Here is a 23,349-nt window from a genome sequence, read left to right on the forward strand (position 1 = left end):
CAAAATGAATGAAAGCTACAGACTAGAACATATGGTCAGCTTCAGCTATTTGTGCAAGAAAAGGAAGAATTATTTGTACATGTAGCGATTTAAGTACTTTACAGCAACACCTCAGTCCAGGAGGAGTTGCAGTCAGCCAAAAGTGATGTTTTATACACAAGCTGAATCAGACTGGATTACTGTGCTCCATGCTCCTCAGTGTGGTTTTTGTACAACCAGTAGGGGGCAATAAATGTACACATAAAAATATGCAGTACAAAATTTGAACATTTGTTGACAACTTTCGATACAATTATTATATGATGAGCATCAACAGAGGTATAAGAACTGTGATTTAAGCAAATGTGAAGGACATCCATAACATGGTTGTTGAGATATTCACCAATAGCTGAAAATTCAGTTATGTCCACAAAATGCAACCTATCCATATTCTCACAAGACAGTCACCAAACCATAGATTTTTCTAAAATTGCACCAAACAGAGGGAAAACAGCCGTGTTATATTGAATACATTCAGCAACATAATTTTAACACAATAGTGAAACTACAATTTCTTTCCCGTTTGGACCAAAGAAGAAGAAGTCTTCAAAATGGAATAAAAAGGCTGTAGAAAGTCTGGCTTTTTTCCAGAAATTCTAGAAAATAGGTGATGGCCTTTATAGGCTTAGGCCTTTATTGTACTTTATTGTATGTCCTATGAAACAAATCCAAAGCTACAATTTAAATTTTAGGTGCCTGAAGTCTTTACACACTATTGTACAATTTCAATAAAACCTTTAGAGTAATTAACTGTCTTGATGTTGGTTAACTTGGAGGCACCAGATAAATCCATGAAGCAACTTAGCTTGTTTGTTAGTATTTTTCATTTTCAAAGTTGATATTTGGTGGCCACCAAGGCTATCTCGGCTTGTTATTATACAGGATATGAGAGTGGGGTTAGTGTACAAACTCACCATTAAATGGTCATTGATCACCATCAACTCAATGTATTTGGTCTCATCCTCTACACTTCGCATCAAATGTGGAACCTGAGAGAAAACACTTTGTTTGTTTGATTCTGCAAACTGATGGTTGGACATCTTTTCATAATTTCCTGAAGCATCTAACAGAATGCTTCTAACAGCGTGCACCATGAGCACAGTTATCAGCTGGGTTCGTGTGCATCACCAATAAATAATAGAAACACAAATGTTCTAGAGATGAGCATCGCAAGGTGTGTCTCTGCTCTACATTCCAGGGATAAGAGCAGCTCTCCGGGTGAAGAGACGGACAGCTGTAGACTTCTAAGCAAGTCTAAGAAAAGATGAAGCTGGAGTAGCCTCTTCTTATGCAGTAAATATTTTATGAAAAAAGGGGTAAAGAGAGGGGCAGAGAGCTGCTGCGATGGAGAGTAGAGAAGAACATTCATATAAAGCATTCAGGTGGAAAGAAACCAAAGCAAAACTAACAGTCTGCTTTGCACTTCCAAAAACACAAATAACATGAGTTCCTCAGCGTGATCCTGCTGATGATGACGTTTTTCTGACCTGTCTCTTGTTTCTTCTGTGCACAACTTTTGACCAGGGAAATGGTGGACTGGGGAATGGTGGCTCTGGAAGATCACCTAGAAAACAATAACCATTTTATGCCATGTTTGTCTGATTAACAATGCCAAAAAAAAAAAAAAAGAAGAAGAAAAAAAAAGTACTTTTACATTAGTGATTAAACCCTTAATGTTGCATTTGGCAAGTGAGCATTAAACACATTCAACTGCTCCTCGGTCGTCCTCTTACCATCAAGATGATCAATAAATGACTCCGGTCCTGCAGATTTGTATATCATGTGAATGCGAACTTCCTCCTGAAATACAAAGACAGAGAGAGAGAGAGAGAGAGAGACGAGAGAGAGAGAACAATGTATTTGTATACTGTTCAAATACTGTGTGTTTCATCACACACATCTGTCCGACAAGCAGACTAAAAAAAAAAAGCTTCATCAGTTCTTCTCTGTATCAAGGTCAAAAGTAAGTGAGAAGCTTATTGTGTTAAACTGCAGTTGTTTCTGCAGTATCTGAAAGCAGGCTCGGTGACCAGCTTTCAGGTTTTGGGTGAGTATAAGTCAACAAAAAGGGCTACAACCCAGCAAGTCTATTTTTGTCACATGTTTGTGAGGATATAAACAGTATTTATTTCTGATGGAGTGAACAAAACAAAATGATTAAACATTTGTGGTTGTGTTCACTCCATCACAAAGAGTTGTGGATTTGTAGCTCAGTCTGTTCAATTACACTCACCCAATATATGTGCACACCCTTAAAACTCACATTTTGATCCATAAAATGTTGAGTTTTATATGGATCTGCACCAAATTGAATATATTGTTGAAATGTCAAATAATGTGAATAAAGATTTTATTTTATTTTATTGTGATTGTATATCTGTTCATTTCTGAGAAATTGACAGAAAGTTAAAAGCTAAATCATGCTATCTTGCAATGGTTAAGGAAGTGAAAAAAACCTGTATCCACCCCTTAATCTGAGCCACTCTAAAAATTAAGGATTACCTCCTTGGCCCCACACCCCACCCTTTCACAGTGAACTGATACATAAATGTATGATAAACATTATTGGGTGTTTCTTGTGGGATAATAATAAACACAAATACAGAAGAGATGCGTTTGCTCAGAGAGGAACGTGCATGAGACAACACTCAACTTTTTCAATAGCCACATGCACTGCCACAAGTGTTTATGCCATGCACACGAATTAATCAAATGATGGGATTGTTGCGGCGGGCAAGAGCATTTACTGTATTTCTTTTGCTCCCTAACTCCGGAACTCCATACATCCTGGACACATGTAACAGTTTGTTCAATGTGCAAAGTTGATTTCTTTCTTATTTTCCTTTTTTTCTTTATTTTGGCTGCTCCCATTTGCACGTCTGTCCAAGTGCAAATGTGTGGTGTGTGTGTTGTGTGTGTGTGTGTGGTGTGTGTGTGTGTGTGTGTGTGTGTGTGTGTGTGTGTGTGTGTGGTGTGTGTGTGTGTGTGTGTGTGTGTGTGGTGTGCCCCTGTATGTGTCTCTCTGCTTGCGATAACATCTAGTATGCAATGCCCATTTTGAGGTTACAAAGAAAATAAGGCACCGGTTGCATCCAGATGTTTCGTATACGCTCAAACTGCTGCAATGAGTTCTCATCTCTCCCAAGACACATGCTCACATTGCAATTCTGTGAATGTTGTAATAGGACATGTATTTCTGTACAATCCTGTTATAACGCACATTTTGCATCATGGTGTCATTGTATATGGTCAGCTTTAATGAAAATGTTGAGCTTTCAGGCATATCCTGATGACAAGACAGAGCCAACAAATTTTGAATTATTCTAAATACTGAGTAGGGAAGGCCGTATTCATTACAGTGTAAACAAGACTTGGTGATGACAAGCAGGACTTTCTTATTGTTATGCATGTGAGAAGGGTCTGGCCTGCAGTACGTGCAGTCTGTGCACACTCTGCCTCTGACATTACAGGGTCAAGTGCACGTTCCGCCTAACTTGTAACTACCCCTGACCCCAATCCTAACTTAAAATACAGTATTTTTGACTAAATTAGCACTAACTTTTGCAAATCAGGAAGCAATTCCACAGTTACATTTCAAGTTACATTCCAGGAAATTTTTTTGGAGGTTGCACACTATAGTGAACCATGCACTCTTGACCTTACTGCAGCCAGACACTCTTGATCCATGTTCCTGAAGAACACAGTACACAGGACCAGTGGTGGGCACAGCTAACCAAAACGTTTAGCTTCGATAACAGATAATCGGTTAACTGAAAAGTTTATCTTTTATAAAGCTAAACCGATAAACCACCCAAAAATTATCGGAAGCTAGTGTAGCGGGACTGAAGGTCCTGGGTCCTGATTGAAAAGGCGTTCCCGCTAGCTTGGCTAACGGGGAATCCCCATTGGCGACTGGTAGAGGAATGGTCTTTAGTGCGAGCCGTCCGGGTGATCCCACCGCCGGCCCGGCCACAAAGGTCCTGCGGTCACAATCTGACATCATGAACAGGATGTGGGTAGTCACAGAACATGCTTAAATGCACCTGTGACTTCGGGACAAAGTCAAAAGGTGGGGAGATATGTAGCTGGATGAAGGTCCGGGTCCTGATTGAAAAGACGTTCCCGCTAGGTAGCAGGATGAATGTCCTGCGATCACAATCTGGCGTCACGAAAAGGACCTTTGTGGCCGGGACGGCGGTGGGATCGAACCTGTGACGGTAAATTGCACAACAAGTCAATCCCTGATATAAATGTATAAACAACTATTTTAATACTCTGAAGAACTCTGATAATTTACAAAAACAAGACAGCCATGAAGACTAATCATTGTAAATGATGTGAAGTTTGTCTGATATCTGGTTGATCCATCATTTTTTGTTTGTTTTTTAAATTGACCTTTGTTTCTTTTACATAGAATTATGATTTTCATTCTTTCTTAATACCTATTTTTCTATTATTTTTCATGATCTTGTTGATTTTTCTTTTATCTTGCACTAAAATCTACGTGGTTGTTTGACAGAAAATATGGGGAGCTGACTTGGAAACAAGTGCATTAGTCACTTTTGTGTACCCTGTATTTTAATCTATTTTCATTTTTTATATTATTATGCGAATAGAAGAAGAAGAAGAAGAAGAAGAAGAAGACGAAGAAAGAAGAAGAAGAGCAGAAGAAAGAAGAAGAAGACGAAGAAGAAGAAGAAGAAGAAGAAACCACTTCCCTAAACGTGTGACGTCATTCCTGTTACGCTCTTGTTTTTAGTCGGCTGTGATTTTCTGAGTGGTGGAAGAGGAAAATAATTAAGATGGTCCGGCTTATTTTTAAACTCTGGTGAACTGCTGTAAAAAGTCAGGTAATGTAGCCAGTTATAAGTAAAGTTGCTTTGTTTGGCTTTCGTGTCGAGAACCAGCAGGTTGCGTTGATGCGACTAGCTAGACGTTGGCTACTGAAGATTAGCCTGTCAGCGTAACTGATGCCAAATAGATCTTTCATATTCTGTCTGCTTAACGGCGTCTGTCCTGTATTCCAGTCAGCTGTGCCGTCTCTGTCTATATATATTAAAACAAAACACCGCTCTATAGTGACTCTTACTGTCTCATATCCACTCAGTTTGCTGTGAATTGAGGCATTGTTATCAGGGACAGCAGGTACTGGGTCGCAGCCACTCTGTCAGCTACAGGGGGATTGTACATGACACAGTTTTCTCTGCAGCGATTCAGTATAACGGGGACAGTGAAGAGACATTTACACTTGATATTCTGTATAGTGACAGTTTTGCCTCTGTATGCCACCACAATGGAGTTGAAAATAAACACTGTACTTGTACCCCACAGAGGTTCCAGAGATTAAAAAAAAACCAAAAAAAAAACATTGCATTAACAAATTAGGAATTAAAACTTTTTTAAACACAGTCCCTCCATGTTCTGATACCAAAAGTAATTGGACATACTAAATATAAGAATTGTTGTTACTACAATTCATAGCTTTTACAGACTGTTTTCTTTTCTTTTAACAAGTCAAGTGGATGGATACATGAGCATTACCAAATCACTCAGAATGTCTTGGATTTCATGTACATAAATCATTAAAATATAAACAGTACTCCATCATAAATCTGTTTGAGCTGGGAGTTCTCAAAAACTGATTATGCAAGAAGGAGATGAGTGAGGAAGTCCAGCTAAACACCCAGGATAACTGAAGGTAATGTCACCACCTCTGACTGTGATTAGGGAAACTGTCTCTGTCGCAACATTACTAACAGCGTCACATTGGAGTGAAACAGAATGATGATCATACAAGAAAATATATCTAGACTTGAGTCCCCCATGTGCCTTCTAGCATACTGTAGCTGAAATTTCATGTCTTTTTAAGAAAATCCATCTCTGTTCCACTTAGGGTTGGGTATTGACAACCGGTTCTTTTCAAGAATCGTTAAGATATCCACTGATGTCAATAGCCTTTTTGCTTAACGATTCCCTTATCTTTCCTTCAGAGCGGCTGTTGTTTTTGAGAGTGGTTATCGGGAATTGATCATTTCTCTACGTTGATTGAGAGGGTCTGCATTCATCTGCTTCTGCAGCTCTGCTTGAAGCAATGAAGCAGTGCTCCAACCCACTGCTTCTTGGTTCTGCTTCGCTGCTCTCCAGAAGCGGCAAGTCCGCTTCTTAACCCCAGTCAAAGCCATTTAAAGATGTCAATCGTGAGTCACCTTTGTGTGGATTAAGGTCACTAACTTTGTCTTGTCTTGTTGCCAGCAAGAAACGAGAATCGTCCTCCATTCCATTCTGTTTGCACAGCTTCCAACGCTGTCAAGTTAGAGTCCAGTTGGAATTAATAACTTCAAAGTGAATCACCATTTTAAATTAAATGAAATCTCTTTCCAAACATTGTAATACAAACAATAAACTACAATTGACCAAAAAGGGTTTTTTAGTATATGTTGTTAACACATTGCGAGTCTTTAGCTGTTATTAGTTTAACCACAGCGAGGACACTCGCAGAGTTTTAAAGAAGAGTAAAAATGTCTTTGTAAAGCTCACTACAGGTGTGCTGCCATCACTGCACTTTGAAACACAGAGAGATGACGACGACTGTTTTTTCAAGTCTGAGCTGCTGCACAAAACAGCGGATGAATAGCTCACAGCATCAAATACTAAAAGCGGGCAATGTGGCCGTTTCATCTGAACCCCCAACCTCCCCCTCACTACGGGCCAGTTTAATGCCATGTGATCTACCCACGGTATCTTTGTGATCAATATATTGGGCACTCTTGATTTATGGCCTCTGAAAATGGAGGGACTATGAATAAAATAGTTGTAATTCAAAATCGCTAGTTACATTTTTGTCAAACCCCTTGAATTAAAAAGTGGAGACTGTTTCATTTCAACTCCACTGTAGTGGTGTAGAGAAACAAATTAAAAAAATAATTACAGTCCAAGTACTTGTGGGCCTGACTGTATGTGCAAGACGTTCTTCCAGAATGTGGTGTACTCAGTTAAGCGTGTTGTTTTTCCTATTTGTTACATTGTCTTTCATTTTACTGACCAGTCTCCTCTCTGTCTGGTGCCTCCTTTTATCTGTTGATGCAGGAGCTATTTTTGTTGGCCTCGACAACCATGTCGTGCCGTGACATCCACGCCACCAATGCCTTTGCTTTCATCATTGCCTTCATTTCTGTGGGGGGATTTTCGTGGCAGCAGTAATCCCACAGTGGCGCGTAACAAGACTCATCACCTTTAATCGCAATGCCAAGAATGTTAGTGTGTATGACGGGCTGTGGTCAAAATGTGTGAAACAGGATGGCTACTCAGGATGTTACCACTATGATACAGAGGTATTACTGTCAGAAGTCAGAATGTTGTGCAGGAAGAGAAAACATTCACTTTGTAAATGTCTTACATGCTTTCACTTTTCCAGTGGTATGCTAATGTGGACCAACTGGATTTGCGGCTCCTGCAGTTCTGCCTGCCTATGGGTCTGATGTTTGGTTCTCTAGCCTTACTGCTGTGCATGGGGAATGTGTAAGACCTGCTGCTGTTCTGACAAGCCGGAACCAGACATTAAGACCATCCGTTGCCTGGTCAATAGTGCAGGCTGCCATCTTGTGGCTGGGGTGTTTTTGTTCCTGGGAGGAGCAATTGCTCTAGCCCCCTCAGTGTGGTTCCTGTTTCGCACCAAGGAGATGAATATCAGATACGACAACATTTTCTCTGTTGGGTTTGCTGTGTATGTATCCATAGGCTGCTCTGGAGGACTGATGCTTGCTGCTCTGTTGATGTTCATGTGGTACTGTATGTGTAAGAAATTGCCGTCACCTTTTTGGTTGCCTCTGCCCTCCATACCTACCTCAGTGTCCACCCAGCCTCTCACTGCTAATGGATATCCTTCCCCTGTCTGTGGCCCTCTGCCGCTCCCACCACAGACCTATGCTCCTGCTGTGATTGACACTCACCCATATCTGCCCTCCCAAGGCTACATGCCAGGTGTGGCAGCCCCTGTCCCATCACAGGTGTACATGTCTCAGATGTCAGCTCCAGATGGGTATGGGTCAGAGGTAGGGGGTGCCCAGGCGTATACCTACACTTCTTCTCAGAGCTACGCTCCCTCACAGAGCTATGCTCCTTCTCAGAGCTATGCTCCCTCGCATAGTTATGCTCCTTCTCAGAGCTATGCATCCAGCTATACAGGTCACCGCTACTCCTCCCGCTCACGGATGTCTGCCCTAGAGATCGACATTCCTGTGCTCACACAGGAACAATAACGGAGTCTGATGGGGATCAAGCAGTAGTATGGGTTTCATCACTGGTCACTTAATGGAGAATGACAGAAGGAAGTTACTGATCTGCCATCTGCAGCCTGTAGAGGGACAGATTCAGCTGTTTATTCATTCCAGTCTATATTCTAAAATTGAATATAGAAAAAAGATCCCTGGAGGGAGTATGGTTCACATTTTTGTTTCCCAGCAATAAATAAATAAATACTGGAAAGACCACCACTGTTATACTGTTTAGAGTGGTAAGACTGGAAAATGAACATTTTGTAGCAGTCAGAAATATTTATATACTGACCTGAATTAACCGGTTGTGAAGTCATACTTACTTGTTTCACCAGCCTGAAGGAACCTTAAACACGAAAGCTTCAAAAGGACCAACTTACTGGCTGTACCGTTTCAGCTTTTCAAAGGTGGTGGAATGACTTTTCTACTGTAAATTAAACTAATCCCGAACACTGGCTGCCAAAATACAGAAAGGTGGTAAAGTAATAAAAGTATTTTGTTACATTTTTATATTTGACAAATCGTGCACACAAAATTATTTTTGGGTTAATGGCTTTTATACATAAGTCTTAACTGCTGAAAGTAACACCATTTACTTTAAGCTTAGTTTTCAGCCTTGCATCCAAATCCTCAGTATGTACTAATGCCAGTGAGAAATATATTATTCAGCAGTTACTATAGTACATGGAGTACAGTTTTTGTATGTACTACACAACCTCCAGCTCACCTGTCCTTTGACCTGAATGCTTACAGTGCTGCCAAAAAGTTGTGTACCCTCGCATTTTTACACATTTGAGTTTTGTAATGGCATAAAATGTCATATATAACTAAATACAAAAATTCAAACTTGCTTATATTAAAATTCTCAAGACCCATTCGATGACTTGGAAATGTTCATGTGCAGTGGCTTGCAAAAGTATTCAGGCCCTTGGTATTTCACACATTTTAATTTGTTTATGGTGTTTCAAATACAAAAAGTTAATCAGGCTTCTCAATATAAAATTTTTAAAATTATCTTCCTTAAAGTCAAACTGAAACAAATCTCTACAACTCGATATATATAAATTAATTAAAATATAAAAGCCAAGATGATGGGTTGCATAAGTAATCAGCCGCTACTGAAATTTTACTGTTTTGACAACTATCTACTCCACACAGATTTACCATAGTGACAGTGTTTGTGCTTCTTCACTGCTATCAGTATTTCGGTGAAGAACAACATGCTCTACCACCTGTTTTACCACCTGAGATAGTACATCTTCCTTTCACAAGGTTAAAACTCCTCAAAATATTTGAGTTGGACTGACCTCAGGTTTTACAGTGCAGTCAAATGTTGTGTGGTACTGTAATAGTTTTTTTATGACATTGATGTGAACATGAGCACTTAAAATGTCATTATAACCTGCTGCGCTGAGAGTTTGAATGAAAGGATATGACTAAGTGACGCAGCTCATCACGACTGACACAGGAGACAATGCAATAACAGACTGAGCGCTCATACCTAATGTGACTAAATGAAATAATGTGCATTACCTACGTAGTCAGTAACGATGCTCTGATGATGGATGAGCACACTACAATATTGCATGAAGACTTCTGAAACATTTTAGGAATTTGAGCTGAATCTTGTCAAAATTCTTGCAGTGTTTGTCCCAGTTTACAGAATAATAAATAATAACAAATAATATAATATAATAATAAAATAATAATAATAATAATAAAATAATTAATACAATAAATTAAAAATAAAAATAAATAATTAAAATAATTAATAATAAATAATAAATAATTAATAATAATAATAATAACAAAGCTAACTGATTTACAAGTAACCAGAATAAAAGGAAATACATTACTGTAATCATTTTAAATACTTTTTGCAGTGGGAGAAACTGTGAGGTCAAATATGTATTCTGAAAGATTCAAGGTAGAGGAAAAAAGAAAAGAATTACATGGGTCTGTGTTTTTAAATAAAATCCTCACAGATTCAGAAGATATTCCCTAATGTCTTCATATTCATTCATTCATCATCTGTCTGTCCGCTTCCTAAATACTTATTTTGCCAGTACTACTTTTGGAAAAGGTGCTTAATGTGTCAGACAAACTTTCTGATAGGACATTGAGTTTGAACAGCAGTGGCGGGCACAGTTACCCCAAACGTTAGCTCCAATAAGCGCTAATCTGCTAACTGTAATAACACTAAACTAATAAACCGCTATTAACTGATAAACTGCTAACTGCTAACCAATAACTCTCGAAAACCCTGAAAAACAATCCTAAGGGCCCCTTCACACATAGTACGAATAAGTACAAATCAGGGCAAATTATGACGGAACTGCTCATATGAGGGAACCACAAAAACATCAAGCTGACGGTCAGTCATGAATGACCCCACTGTGACGGTACACATTGCGAGCAGCTGGAGCATGTGTAAACACATCACACAGCTGCTGTGAAAAAAAAAAACATGCCACCCATGGGATTCAAACCTACAATTTACAAAAGCTCTGATTGCCAGCCAGAAACTTTACCACTGCGCTACCATCACTGGCCTGTAAAAGGTGTGGAAAAATGCCTGAAATCAACAAGGAGCTGGACGTATTTTAAAAAAAAACGCACACCATAAAAACAACACCACATTTTATTGAATCCCTCTTATCAAGCAGACAATACAAGTATGATCCGTCTGTTCCTCTGTAGCAGGGTGCTCTTATGTTCACATATGCTGAACCCTGTGTGTCCAGCCGACCCCGCGTGCATGTCCGGCCCAACATGCGTGTCTTGTGGACGACGCGCTGCAGGACGGACATCTCATCATGGAACAGAGCTCATGTGGGTGAAGTGACATTCAGATCGCCCACTGCGTGTTATGATCTGATGGTCCGTAACATCTCGTCATGTGGAACAGAGCTCGTGGGTGAAGTGACATTCAGATCGCCCACTGCGTGTTATGATCTGATGGTCCGTATCACCTGGGGCAGCCTGTCAATGTGTGCGCTGTGCGTGCTCTCCAGCCCATCGCAAAAGCGATATATGTTGTTATGTATTCCCACATGAGGACAGCAAGCACAACACACAAAACACGGTACGTGTTCTGCAGCTGTAACATCCAGGACCAGAGATGTCAACTGCTGCTGTTTACAGCCAGCCATGCCCCCGTCCATTCAGCGCACAGAACAAGGTGCCACTCTGTGATCACATGAGAGGTGCCTCGCCTCTGGGGGGGGGGGGGGGTGAACTACATGCACACCATGTGGTGGGGGGAGGGGGGTGCACGTGAAAAACACGCACACGTGTTATGGAGAAAGCCAGCACTCTGGCATGCCATGTGTACTTGGCAACTTCACAGTCGTGGGGGCACTTAGACAAATTTCACATCCAGTTCTAAAGTGATTGTCTGCTCACTATTTTCGTGTTAACAGTGTGAATGGCCACACATTTTATAAGTGCCAATTGAGCGGTGTTACATGTCCACGTGTGTCACCTGGAATTTGGCTGACACCTGCCGCGAGAGGGATTGAATGGGCTCTCACAGGGCACACTCTGTCTTTCAGCCGCTGGTGTGCGCAAATAGTTGTAGCAACAGGTGTACAAGGCATTGGAGGCAGTAGCGACATGTGTACGAGGCGTTGGAGGCAGCTCCAATTTTTCACAATTGGCATGCAATTCCTCCTTCGTGTGCTAATCGACTTAAATTGTGTTATGTGTGAATGGGCCCTAAAGAGCTGACATTTTCATATGTTGCAGCATAAATAGGGAAGTTCCTAAAAATGTTCAGCATACTAAGATCAAATGATGATGACGATGCACAGAAATAATTAAATGAACAAAAGTCATGTGTCAATTTTGCTTATTGGATAATAAACTCCAAAAGGAACAAAAAATGATTTTGGAAGATTTTAAGGTTGACAACCTTTTTGACCATTAAAATTAATTTTTTTAATGTTAGCTAACTTAAAGTTAGCATTACAAAATTTAGGGGAACTGGTCTGATAAAGGTTTTCAAAGTTAGCTGAAAAGCTAATCTGCTAGCAAAAAAGCTATATTTGCTAATTATCTGTGAGCTGATTGGCTGAACTGTACCAGCACTGTTTAAAATATATAATTTTTCCAGGATTGTTCAACATTCAGTCTTTCATGAGAGAAAAAGAGGAAAATACACAGAATAAAACACAAAGTGAATGCTTTCAAAATACTGACTTAACCTTAATGTATACTCAAATAACATTATTTAAGCTGAGAACTGCACCGTCTGCTAAATTCATGGAACTCAAAGGATGTAGGGTCGCCATAACAAGCCACCATACAGAATATCACACACGGATACTGTCACTCACACACACCGAGCAAACTGTCAAACCCTGTGGAAGAAAACGTCAAAACAGTTTAGTCTGACATGGAGGGATAAAACGTAACGTCATCAATGGACATGACAGGCCGCTCATTGAATACAAGTGTCTGAAATACCATTGACTGTCTTTTCAGCCAAACAAATCAGGGCTGATGATGATCACCTGTCCTGTCATGTGACCGCCTGACCTCATGGCAGGTTGGTTCATGTTTAACCCAAATTAGAGCAGGATCTGGACATGGAATGTGCTGCTGTTACAAGAAAATGAGTTGAGACAAATCTTGGCCTAAGATGGGAATGACATTGCAGACTGTATCAATCGGTTAGACATGGAGGAAGAAATGATGAAACGACCTGACTTTCAACAGGTAGGAGGGACAACGAGTCTACCATAACAAATCAGAGCAACCAAATTATATTAAAATAAAAAATAAAACAAATTCTTTGATTTAAGTTAATCAGCCAAAACTAAAAAAATATACATGAAGTACTTGTGAAAGTGCACAAATGATAATGAAAAATACAGCCTGCGTGTATAAATGGACATCAAACTGTATTTGTTCACATCATTTGAGTAAAACGAGAAGCAGGACTTTGGGCCGCAGAGGCTGAAGTGCTTTTGGATGAAACAGGAACGGTTGTGATGACTGACAACCCTCCAGAGGCAGCTGGCTACTTCAACCCGCACAAGCAATGTTCCAGCCAAGTTTCTGCTCACCTGCTGTCCCATTTGGGGTCGAGGAGAAACGTAAGAAGTATTTCAGAAGAGGTGTAAACACACAGCAACACACACGTGCACACACACATTTCCAATGCTCTCAAACAAAAATCTGATAGATCCATAAATATTTTGACAGCGGCACAATGGAGATAAAATGAAACAATCAAGATGTGTCTGTAATGTTGACTTTTAGCTTTAATTCCAGAAGAAAATCCTACTTACAGGCTCTGACACCCATTGGTGCGGCTCCTTGTCCCCAGATTTTGTAGCATGAAGCAGATGAGAGTCTTCAACTCCCAGGGTGGGACACAGGTCACATCCCCAACCTAAGACAGTACCCATTTACAGCTGGGTGGACTAGGACAATGGAGATAAATTGTCTTGTCCAAGAACACAGGCAGGAAGTTGGAAGTGAACCCAAGTCGACATATTGGTAATCCAAGTGCTTATCCCACTGAGATACCTGCTAATATTTTTATCCACAATCCTTCCATTTTCAAAGCCTATAAATAATTGCGCAAACAGTAGGATACTGTACAGTAAATCTGTTTGGAGACGGTAGTTCTCAATAGGCTTGAGTCTTCCATGTGCCTTCTGGCAAACTGTAGCTGGAATTTCACATCTTTGAATCCTTCAAAGTTCAACTCCAACATGAAGGTGTACATAATTTTTGCAACAGGCAAAAGTTGCACTTTGCATGCTATATCCAACAGAAGCCTATACCTACTTCAGTTGTCATGACTTTTATTTATTTATTTTTGTGGCTTCCCTCACTAGTCTCTTCATGGCACATGACCTACTCCAATCAGTTCTGCCATACAGGTTGTATTTCTTACAGATTGATGTAAATGAAGTCCAAGATATATTCAGTGAGTTGGAAATGTTCATGTATCCATCCCCTGACTTGAAAAGATGCTGTAATATGGTAGTTTTTATTAAAACTGTATCCTTATATTTAGTTTGTCCAATTACTTACAGTCTCTGAAAATAAAGACACTGTATCTCAAAAGATGGCTGCAACCATATGCTATTTGTTAAACCATTTGAATTATAGCTGAAAGTCTGTACAACAACCACATCTTGATTATTTCATTTGAACTCCATTGTGTTGGGAACACAGAGAAATTACAATATCTGCCAAAATAAGGACTTGACTTCATGTATCTGTATTTTGAATGAAAATAAAACTGGATGAATTATCACCTGCAGATTACATAATATTTGATGTCACATAAGCAGCGCCATAAGCAAAAAATAAACCTGCACTGAAACCTAGTGGTGCATTTACAAACTGCAATAACACCCCACTGGATGGATTTCAGATACATTTGAGGTAAAATTTTGACAAAAAATTCTTCCCCAACTTCACACATTTTATTTGACTAAACAATACATGTTCAGTGAATTAGAATCTATTTCATTTCCATTTGAAGTCACTTTTAATAAAAGTGAAAATTACCTCTTTAAACAGTATGGAAGAATCCAGAATTTAGAGCATGGAAAAATCAAAAGAATAGAGTCATATTATCTGGCTCTCCACATGTCAGGTTCCTTATTATTAGCCATCTCCAAAAGATTCAAGGTACCACAAGCAACTGTACAGTCATATTTATGAAAATATAAGAAACATGGGACAATACAGACTTCATGTTCATGAAGGGTGAAATTAACATTGGATGAATGACTTTTTTTCCTGACAAAACCCCAGGATCACATATACAGAACTATATGGAGTTGGTGGCATCAGGTACAAATGTGACATTATCTACCTTTAAGACAGTACTGCAGTACCATAATGTACAAGGCTGTCGACCGACAAGGAAACCGCTACTACAAAATCGTCATATAAAAGCTAGACAAATGTTCATAGTTGAATGCCACATTATGTTGTAGGGTTGGTTTGCTGCAAATGGAATTGTTGATCTCTATAAACTAAATAGCATCATGAAGAAGGATCATTATCTGGAAATTCTCAAGCATCGTGTGGGGAAACTTCAGTGCAAGTGTATGTTCCTACAGGACAACAATCCCAAACATATCCCCAAAGTTGTGACACACAGGTTTACAGACAACAAAATGAAAATATTGGACTGGCTGTCACAAAGCACTGACCTTAATTTCAAAAAATTTGTGGACGGATCTGAAAAAATGTGCTTGTGATTTACACAAGCTGTGTCAGGAAGAATGAGCTAAAATCACAGCAAATATAGTGAGAAACGTGCGGAAGGTTGTCCGAAGAGTTTGATTCAACTTCACTAATTAAAAGGCAGTAACAGACTAAACTAACAACACATAAACCTCTGACACACTGAAAATCTGATGAAGAAAAAAGAAGAAATCCTATACTGGCCATGAGGCCTGTTGGTGCCTGTGTTTATCCACGGATTCCATAGCATGAAGGAGAGAGTCCAAGACTCCCCACTGGATGGAACACCAGTCTGACACAAGTTACTTCCCTAGCCAACGATGGTACCCACTGATAGTTACTTGGACTGGGACAATGCAAATGAAATGTCTTGTCCAAGGACACAAACAGGTAACATGACCAGGGATTTAATCCAGATCTACTTATTGGCCTCCAAACTGCTATTAACTCTATACAATACAACAAAAGTTGAAAATAAGTCATTTATCTTCATCATAATTTTAACTAAAATCTCTTATGGAAATAAAGTAGAAACTGCAATTGACTTAACATGAATTGTTTGGAAAATGTTTGAAATGTGTGCAGTTTGGGAAAATTGAGTTGGAGTGTTTTTGAATGCAAACTCATGGCTTCAACTGTATTTGCAGTGTTTAACAGATGCTAGCTTAAATACCTTTCACACTCACACACAACCTAAAGAGAATAAAGATCTTTTAGTTGTTTTCAAATTATTATCCACATCTGTTTTGAAATACAATAAATGTGTTTTTGTTGGTGCTTTTTGTTAATGTTTCAATAAAGAACACAGAATTAGTAAGGCAGCGCTCATAGGTTGTGTTATACCTAGGGGTGTGAATTATTACTTTCATCACGATACTATATTATATGGAGTCTTTGGTCAAAGACGGGGTATTTGTTAACATCAAAAAGTCTGCCACGATTCGATTTGATTCAGTTCTGGGGTTTGTGATCGATATGAGACAATATCATATATACATTATCTGCCTGGCGACAGGCCACTATCACAGTCCCAACTGTCTAGAAAGGTAAAGCGCATGGAGAGAAATGGTAAAACAGGCATGTCACAGGAATTTCACAATAAAGGCATGATTATTTGGATTGATGTTTTCATTTTGCATCAGTGATATTCAATCACTGATCCAGATTAATGTATTGTTTCACCCCTAGTTATAACCAGCTCTGACACTGTTATCAGAATTATTTATTTTCCTAAAACTTACACGGCTGCTGTAGCTTTAAGCAGCTATGGCTCAATGGATACTTTAGTGGTAACTTACCCAACATCGTCCATGATGCATCCTGACCAGGGATCATCACACTTACACTCACCTGGACAACGAGACATGAAACAGAAAGCAGGCTTAATAAACAAGTAAATAAATTAAATAATAAATATGCAAGAGACAAACAACTGTTGCTCTCATAAAGGTTTTGAATGTGTACCATTTAGGATCCTCTTCTTGTCGGAGAAGATGCCAATATTTTGTCCAAGAGACTGAGCGAGGCTTATGGCCATCTCATCTGTTTTCCCGTACTGACAGACAGCAAGAAAACAAACACCAGGACACCGAGGACATGCTGAATGTTAACATGGTGAGAATAAATGATGTAACACTCAACTCAGAAGTGGAAAAATTTAATCCCTAGATGGATCCAGGAAGCAGAAAGATATGATATATGACAAAATTTAAACAACAGTGAAAATTGGCGATAAATACAATCCAGCTCAGCCACCCCACAGACAGGAAACACGGCCGTTCCTTGCTGCTGTTACATAGGTGAGGCCCGATGGGGCTAGTTGCCAATATTGTTGTGGCATTAAGTTTTAATTTCATAATGAACTGAACAAAAAATTGGCATGTTTGCTTGTTTGTTTTGTCAACCAACAACATAATTTGGCTTTAATATAATTCTTTATTGAATCACTACAACAGGTTAATGCAGGCGTACTTTCATTTTTGCTTGAAAAATAAAGAACATGGTTGTGATTATGCAAATCAGCTGTAAACGCATTTTTGCAAGCATCAAAGACTATATCATAACACAAATGAAAAAAGGGCCAATATTAAATCCACTTCTGCTCATTTTATTGCTTTCCTTCAGTTAATGGGACTCATTAATGTCTTACCTCATTGACTCCTCCGCCTTTGGTGAGAGAACAGACTCCTCCCATATAGGAAGCTCCACCCCCAACTGCTGTGAAATCGATTCCCTCTGATAAGAGGAGAAAATTATTAACAAAATCAACCGCGATGCTGCAATCCTCGTTAGTGCTCAGACTTACGAGAAAAGGTGGACAGAGTCACATTTCTCCTTGATGAAGTCTTTTCGATACTTCATGAACTCCCGGAGGGTCATCATTGGGTCATCGTCAATGTTGAACTTGTTGTCAGCTGACCATGTTTCCATGGCAACTAGCACAATGCGAGTATTGAGCTGTTCTTTGAAAATCTGAAAATCAAAATCGTTCAGTATCAGTTATGAGAAAATAAACTGTTCACAGGTGGCAAGGTTCATGTGTTTAAATACCAGACAACCTGATCGCTATTAAAGCTGAGTGTTGTGTTTCATGTTGCGTATCTCTACCACTGATCAAACAGTCAGTATGACCAATGTGGATCCTGCCGTCAGGCGGGAGAGACTCGTGAAGGGCGAGTGAGTTAGAAAGCAAACAATAATGTTTGTTTTAATAACTTTAAATCTACTGAGACTCCAGGCTATAAACTGAGAAAGAGAGGACAAGAGCTGAAGGACAATCGCCTCCAGACAAAGATGTCTGAAGGTCTCCCCATTTTTAATCTGTCATCATCCAATATCTCTGCTTGTGGTTCTCCAGCGGAGGGAAATATAAGCATTTTTTATGGGTTGATGTGAAGTACTGGGAAAAAATGTGAAATTAAATAAAATGATAAGATTTTGGTTCATCTTGAACTGCGATGCTGCAAGATTTATACAGAAAGAAAAAACAACCACATAAAGAAGGGTGGTGATTGGGACTCATGGTATCACAGTACATCACAGTTAGGTTTCCTCATACATGTATAGAACAAAAGATTTACATCAAATTTAAAAGATGAAATAATATCACTTGAAATGTTCAACAATTAGCTTGTGGATTTGCACTTTTCGCATTCTGCCTGATGTTTTTCACTATATTCTCATGAAGCGTTTGGTATTATATCACAGGAAATGTTAGGCACGATATTTATTGCATGAGCATCTCCATGAGCATGTGCAACACACGTTTCGTATTATCAGCATTTTTTGTTGTTGTTTTATTATTTGTTTTGGGGTTTTTTTGCAGGGAGGGGTGTCACAAGATCAACCAATTTTTTGGGTCATGTGAATACAGCATGAATTTTTGTGCATTACTTTTTGTACGTTTTACTACAAATTTTTTATGAGGATAATCTGAGTTTTAAATCACATTTGTCATAATCGCATTAAAAACAAACACCTGTCAGTGTTGCAGACCTCACATCAAAAAAAGTAGATTTTTTGCAGCTTTTCAAGAAAAAACATTTGTGCAAAAACAAGTGAAAGTGCAGAACGGTAAGTGGAGTGCATTTGCCTCACATTCACCATTTAGACATGGCCTTGATCTCAGACACTGGATTGGGCAGTGCCACTGAAGTCACTGTCTGCCAGACATTTCCTCACCCAAAAGATGAACTGTGATCTCAGTGACAGTGCAGCTGTTCTAATTTTGTCAGATTCACAAATTATTTATATGTTTGATGTCAGTGTCTTACTCCAACTTAAATATAGGATCTAATCGTGTGTGCGAGTAAGTAATCACTGGTTTTGTTGGAAGTTTGAGGTAAACTATAATCATGGTAATTATACGTGCACGAAGTGATATATGATGGTAACTGTCACACTCATTGTGTTTTGCACCACACCATGACACGTACAAAATAAACAGATGATACTGATCTGACTACAGTAAGATTCTTCTTTTACATCACATCTGGATCAGGATTTTGTCCAAACCAGCATTGTTCATGAGTGATCATGTTTTATTTGTTGTACTGTAGCTAAAGTTGACATCACACATTTTATTAACTTTGGAAGTGTATTCAAATATGCTGACATGGGCTACACTGGCAGTGCAGTACAAGTAAACTCGTTATGTTTTGGTGCTATATGAAATAAATCAATCAATCAACTTCAATCAACTTTTTTCTTATATAGCGCCAAATCACAACAAACAGTTGCCCCAAGGCGCTCCATATTGCAAGGCAAGGCCATACATAACCATGAAAAACCCCAACGGTCAAAACGACCCCCTATGAGCAAGCACTTGGCCACAGTGGGAAGGAAAAACTCCCTTTTAACAGGAAGAAACCTCCAGCAGAACCAGGCTCAGGGAGGGGCAGTCTTCTGCTGAGACTGGTTGGGGCTGAGGGAAAGAACCAGGAAAAGACATGCCGAGAAGGGGGGCAGAGATTCGATCCTAATGATTAAATGCAGAGTGATGCATACGGTAGCAAAAAAAAGAAAGAAACAGTGCATCATGGGAACCCCCCACAGTCTACGTCTAAGCAACATAACCAAGGGATGGTCCAGGGTCACCCGATCCAGCCCTAACTATAAGCCTTAGCGAAAAGGAAAGTTTTAAGCCTAATCTTAAAGTAGAGAGGGTATCTGTCTCCCTGATCTGAATTGGGAGCTGGTTCCACAGGAGAGGAGGCCCTGAAAGCTGAAGGCTCTGCCTCCCATTTACTCTTACAAACCCTAGGAACCACAAGTAAGTCCGCAGTCTGAGAGCGAAGCGCTCTAATGGGGTAATATGTTACTACGAGGTCCCTAAGATAAGATGGAACCGATTATTCAAAACCTTATAAGTAAGAAGAAGAATTTAAATTCTATTCTAGAATTAACAGGAAGCCAATGAAGAGAGGCCAACAAGGGGGAGATATGCTCTCTCCTGCTAGTCCCCGTCAGTACTCTAGCTGCAGCATTCTGAACCAACTGAAGGCTTTTTAGGGAACTTTTAGGACAACCTGATAATAATGAATTACAATAGTCCAGCCTAGAGGAAATAAATGCATGAATTAGTTTTTCAGCATCACTCTGAGACAAGACCTTTCTGATTTTAGAAATATTGCGTAAATGCAAAAGGCAGTCCTACATATTTGTTTAATATGCGCTTTGAATGACATATCCTGATCAAAAATAACTCCAAGATTTCTCACAGTATTACTAGAGATCAGGGAAATGCCATCCAGAGTAACGATCTGGTTAGACACCATGCTTCTAAGATTTGTGGGGCCAAGTACAATAACTTCAGTTTATCTGAGTTTAAAAAGCAGGAAATTAGAGGTCATCCATGTCTTTTATGTCTGTAAGACAATCCTGCAGTTTAGCTAATTGGTGTGTATCCTCTGGCTTCCATGGATAGATAAAGCTGGGTATCATCTGCGTAACAATGAAAATTTAAGCAATACCGTCTAATAATACTGCCCAAGGGAAGCATGTATAAAGTGAATAAAATTGGTCCTAGCACAGAAATGCTAGGACCAAATGAAATGATGAGAAATAAATGAATTAACTCTCATTAGTGAGTACACTACATTAATGCAGGCTGACAACGTATTAGTGTGTGTGTGTGTGTGTATATATATATAGATAGATAGATAGATAGATAGATAGATAGATAGATAGATAGATAGATAGATAGATGATAGATAGATAGATAGATAGATAGATAGATAGATAGATAGATAGATAGATAGATAGATAGATAGATAGATAGATAGATAGATAGATAGATAGATAGATAGATAGATAGATAGATAGATAGATAGATAGATAGATAGATATTAATTTGAGAAAACCAAGTACCATTCTTCAAAGCCATGTTTGATTGTCCTCATACCATAAAAATGAATGGAAATCTTTGAAGGAATCAAACATACATCTGTCCATAAACTTTGCTCCTGGGACGAGATAACATGGCAGGACCATTCGCTCCACTAACGCCATGTATGTGTGAGTCTGGACCAATAAGGACTTTGCTCAGTGATGTCCTGTAACAGTGGTGGTGAAGGAAGTGCTGTTTCGTTACCATCCCCACCCACACTGAGTCTGTCCAATTAAGGAATTGAACCAGTGACCCTCTGGTTATGAGACCGTGTCACTTCCCTTCTTCCCCACATGTATATTGATCATATAAACGCAATAAAAGATAACATTTTTTTCCTCAGTGTCTCCATTTGAATGAAAGGTCAATTTAAAAAGGGCTTAGAGGGGCCCAAACTGCCAAGTCCCAAGTCAGCTGTCAATAACTGACAGTCAAGCTGACTTCAGACTTGACTTGGAACTTTCAGGTTCCTGACTTGAGAGTGGCTTGATGGTGACTTACTTCCGCATCTGGTTGCACCTCATACAGTACATCATGCTGCAAGCCAAGCCAATGTCATGCCAAAAACGTGATGGCGTTATGAAAAGTGATTTAATATCGTAGTTCGTGATACCAGCATGAAATTGAGTACATGTTCCTGATGGTGTCACAAAAAATATTTTGTGATGGTGTCATGAAATCTGTTGGGGTTATGGTAAAGGTTGACTGCGTCATGAAAATGTAACATTTCAAAAAAAAAAAAAAAAAAAAGTGAGACGGTCCTTGGTTGAAGGCCACCCATCCCATACTCTCCTTGTACATCTGGAGTTGTATCCCGCAAAAAAGTTGTGCCAAATCAACAAGCAGATCAATTCGGGGTTAAGCCAAAAGATCAAAAACTGCATGAAGGCTAACAGGGAGATGAATGAGGAAATCAACATATACTTCCCAAACAAAGTGCATTTCATACGATCACTCATTTTCAAGGACATCTTCAAAGCATGACCCTTTTCCAGTCTTCACAGCTTCTCAGCTTACAGATGTGACCCGGCAGCAGGTCACATTTCAGTGGCACAGCGCGCACACAGCGCTGTGGCTGCACAATAAATATCTGCTGCTGGAATGCCATCGGTCGTTCAAGCCTGTGACAGCTGGAAACTCAGCAATGGCTAGTTAACGGCCGCTCACAGCACATTATGAACTGGAAGAGCTTTTAAATGGGCAAAATAAATGAGTGAGGTTGGTTAAATGAGAAATCAGTGCAACATGTGCTCAGCTCCAATACCTGGGAGTGGTTGTGGCAAGCAGAAGAAGAAGAAGAAGATCAATACGGTTCTTACCATGTCAGCCATATTGACCACCGACTTAGCATAGTTATTTGTGTGCCCAATGGAAAGCCGATGCTTCTTGTACTACAGACAATAAGAGAGAGAGAGAGAGACAAAATGAATGAAAGCTACAGACTAGAACATATGGTCAGCTTCAGCTATTTGTGCAAGAAAAGGAAGAATTATTTGTACATGTAGCGATTTAAGTACTTTACAGCAAACACCTCAGTCCAGGAGGAGTTGCAGTCAGCCAAAAGTGATGTTTTATACACAAGCTGAATCAGACTGGATTACTGTGCTCCATGCTCCTCAGTGTGGTTTTTGTACAACCAGTAGGGGGCAATAAATGTACACATAAAAATATGCAGTACAAAATTTGAACATTTGTTGACAACTTTCGATACAATTATTATATGATGAGCATCAACAGAGGTATAAGAACTGTGATTTAAGCAAATGTGAAGGACATCCATAACATGGTTGTTGAGATATTCACCAATAGCTGAAAATTCAGTTATGTCCACAAAATGCAACCTATCCATATTCTCACAAGACAGTCACCAAACCATAGATTTTTCTAAAATTGCACCAAACAGAGGGAAAACAGCCGTGTTATATTGAATAC

The 23,349-nt window shown here is 39.4% G+C and overlaps 2 protein-coding genes and 1 long non-coding RNA gene across 4 annotated transcripts in view; 2 read left to right on the top strand and 1 right to left on the bottom strand.

Moving 5' to 3' along the window:
* adam22 (ADAM metallopeptidase domain 22) overlaps nt 1-23,349 on the bottom strand; it is a 250,775-nt gene that overhangs the window by 55,655 nt on the left and 171,771 nt on the right. Inside the window, exons 1-3 of one of the 2 annotated variants that reach the window (XM_034174815.1) lie at nt 1,773-1,840; nt 1,527-1,603; nt 954-1,028 (exon numbers count right to left, since the gene is read on the bottom strand). In XM_034174815.1, coding sequence (XP_034030706.1) covers nt 954-1,028; nt 1,527-1,603; nt 1,773-1,821 — 201 coding nt within the window. In that variant the 5' untranslated portion in view covers nt 1,822-1,840. Of the gene's footprint in view, nt 1-953; nt 1,029-1,526; nt 1,604-1,772; nt 1,841-17,835; nt 18,003-22,736; nt 22,809-23,349 lie in introns of those variants that run through there. The other variant, XM_034174816.1, reaches the window with a different exon arrangement.
* On the top strand, nt 116-12,721 carry LOC117514390. The gene is made up of 3 exons (XR_004561875.1): nt 116-125; nt 8,947-8,949; nt 12,589-12,721. It is a non-coding gene; the product is annotated as an uncharacterized LOC117514390 (long non-coding RNA).
* cldn12 (claudin 12) lies at nt 7,127-8,354 on the top strand. Its single transcript, XM_034174819.1, is given in 4 exon segments — nt 7,127-7,222; nt 7,225-7,370; nt 7,454-7,548; nt 7,550-8,354. Coding segments are annotated over 4 exon segments (1,059 nt in total). The 5' UTR covers nt 7,127-7,152; the 3' UTR covers nt 8,298-8,354.

The sequence above is a fragment of the Thalassophryne amazonica genome, chromosome 7 (assembly GCF_902500255.1).
Source record: "Thalassophryne amazonica chromosome 7, fThaAma1.1, whole genome shotgun sequence".
NCBI classification, from domain to species: domain Eukaryota; kingdom Metazoa; phylum Chordata; class Actinopteri; order Batrachoidiformes; family Batrachoididae; genus Thalassophryne; species Thalassophryne amazonica.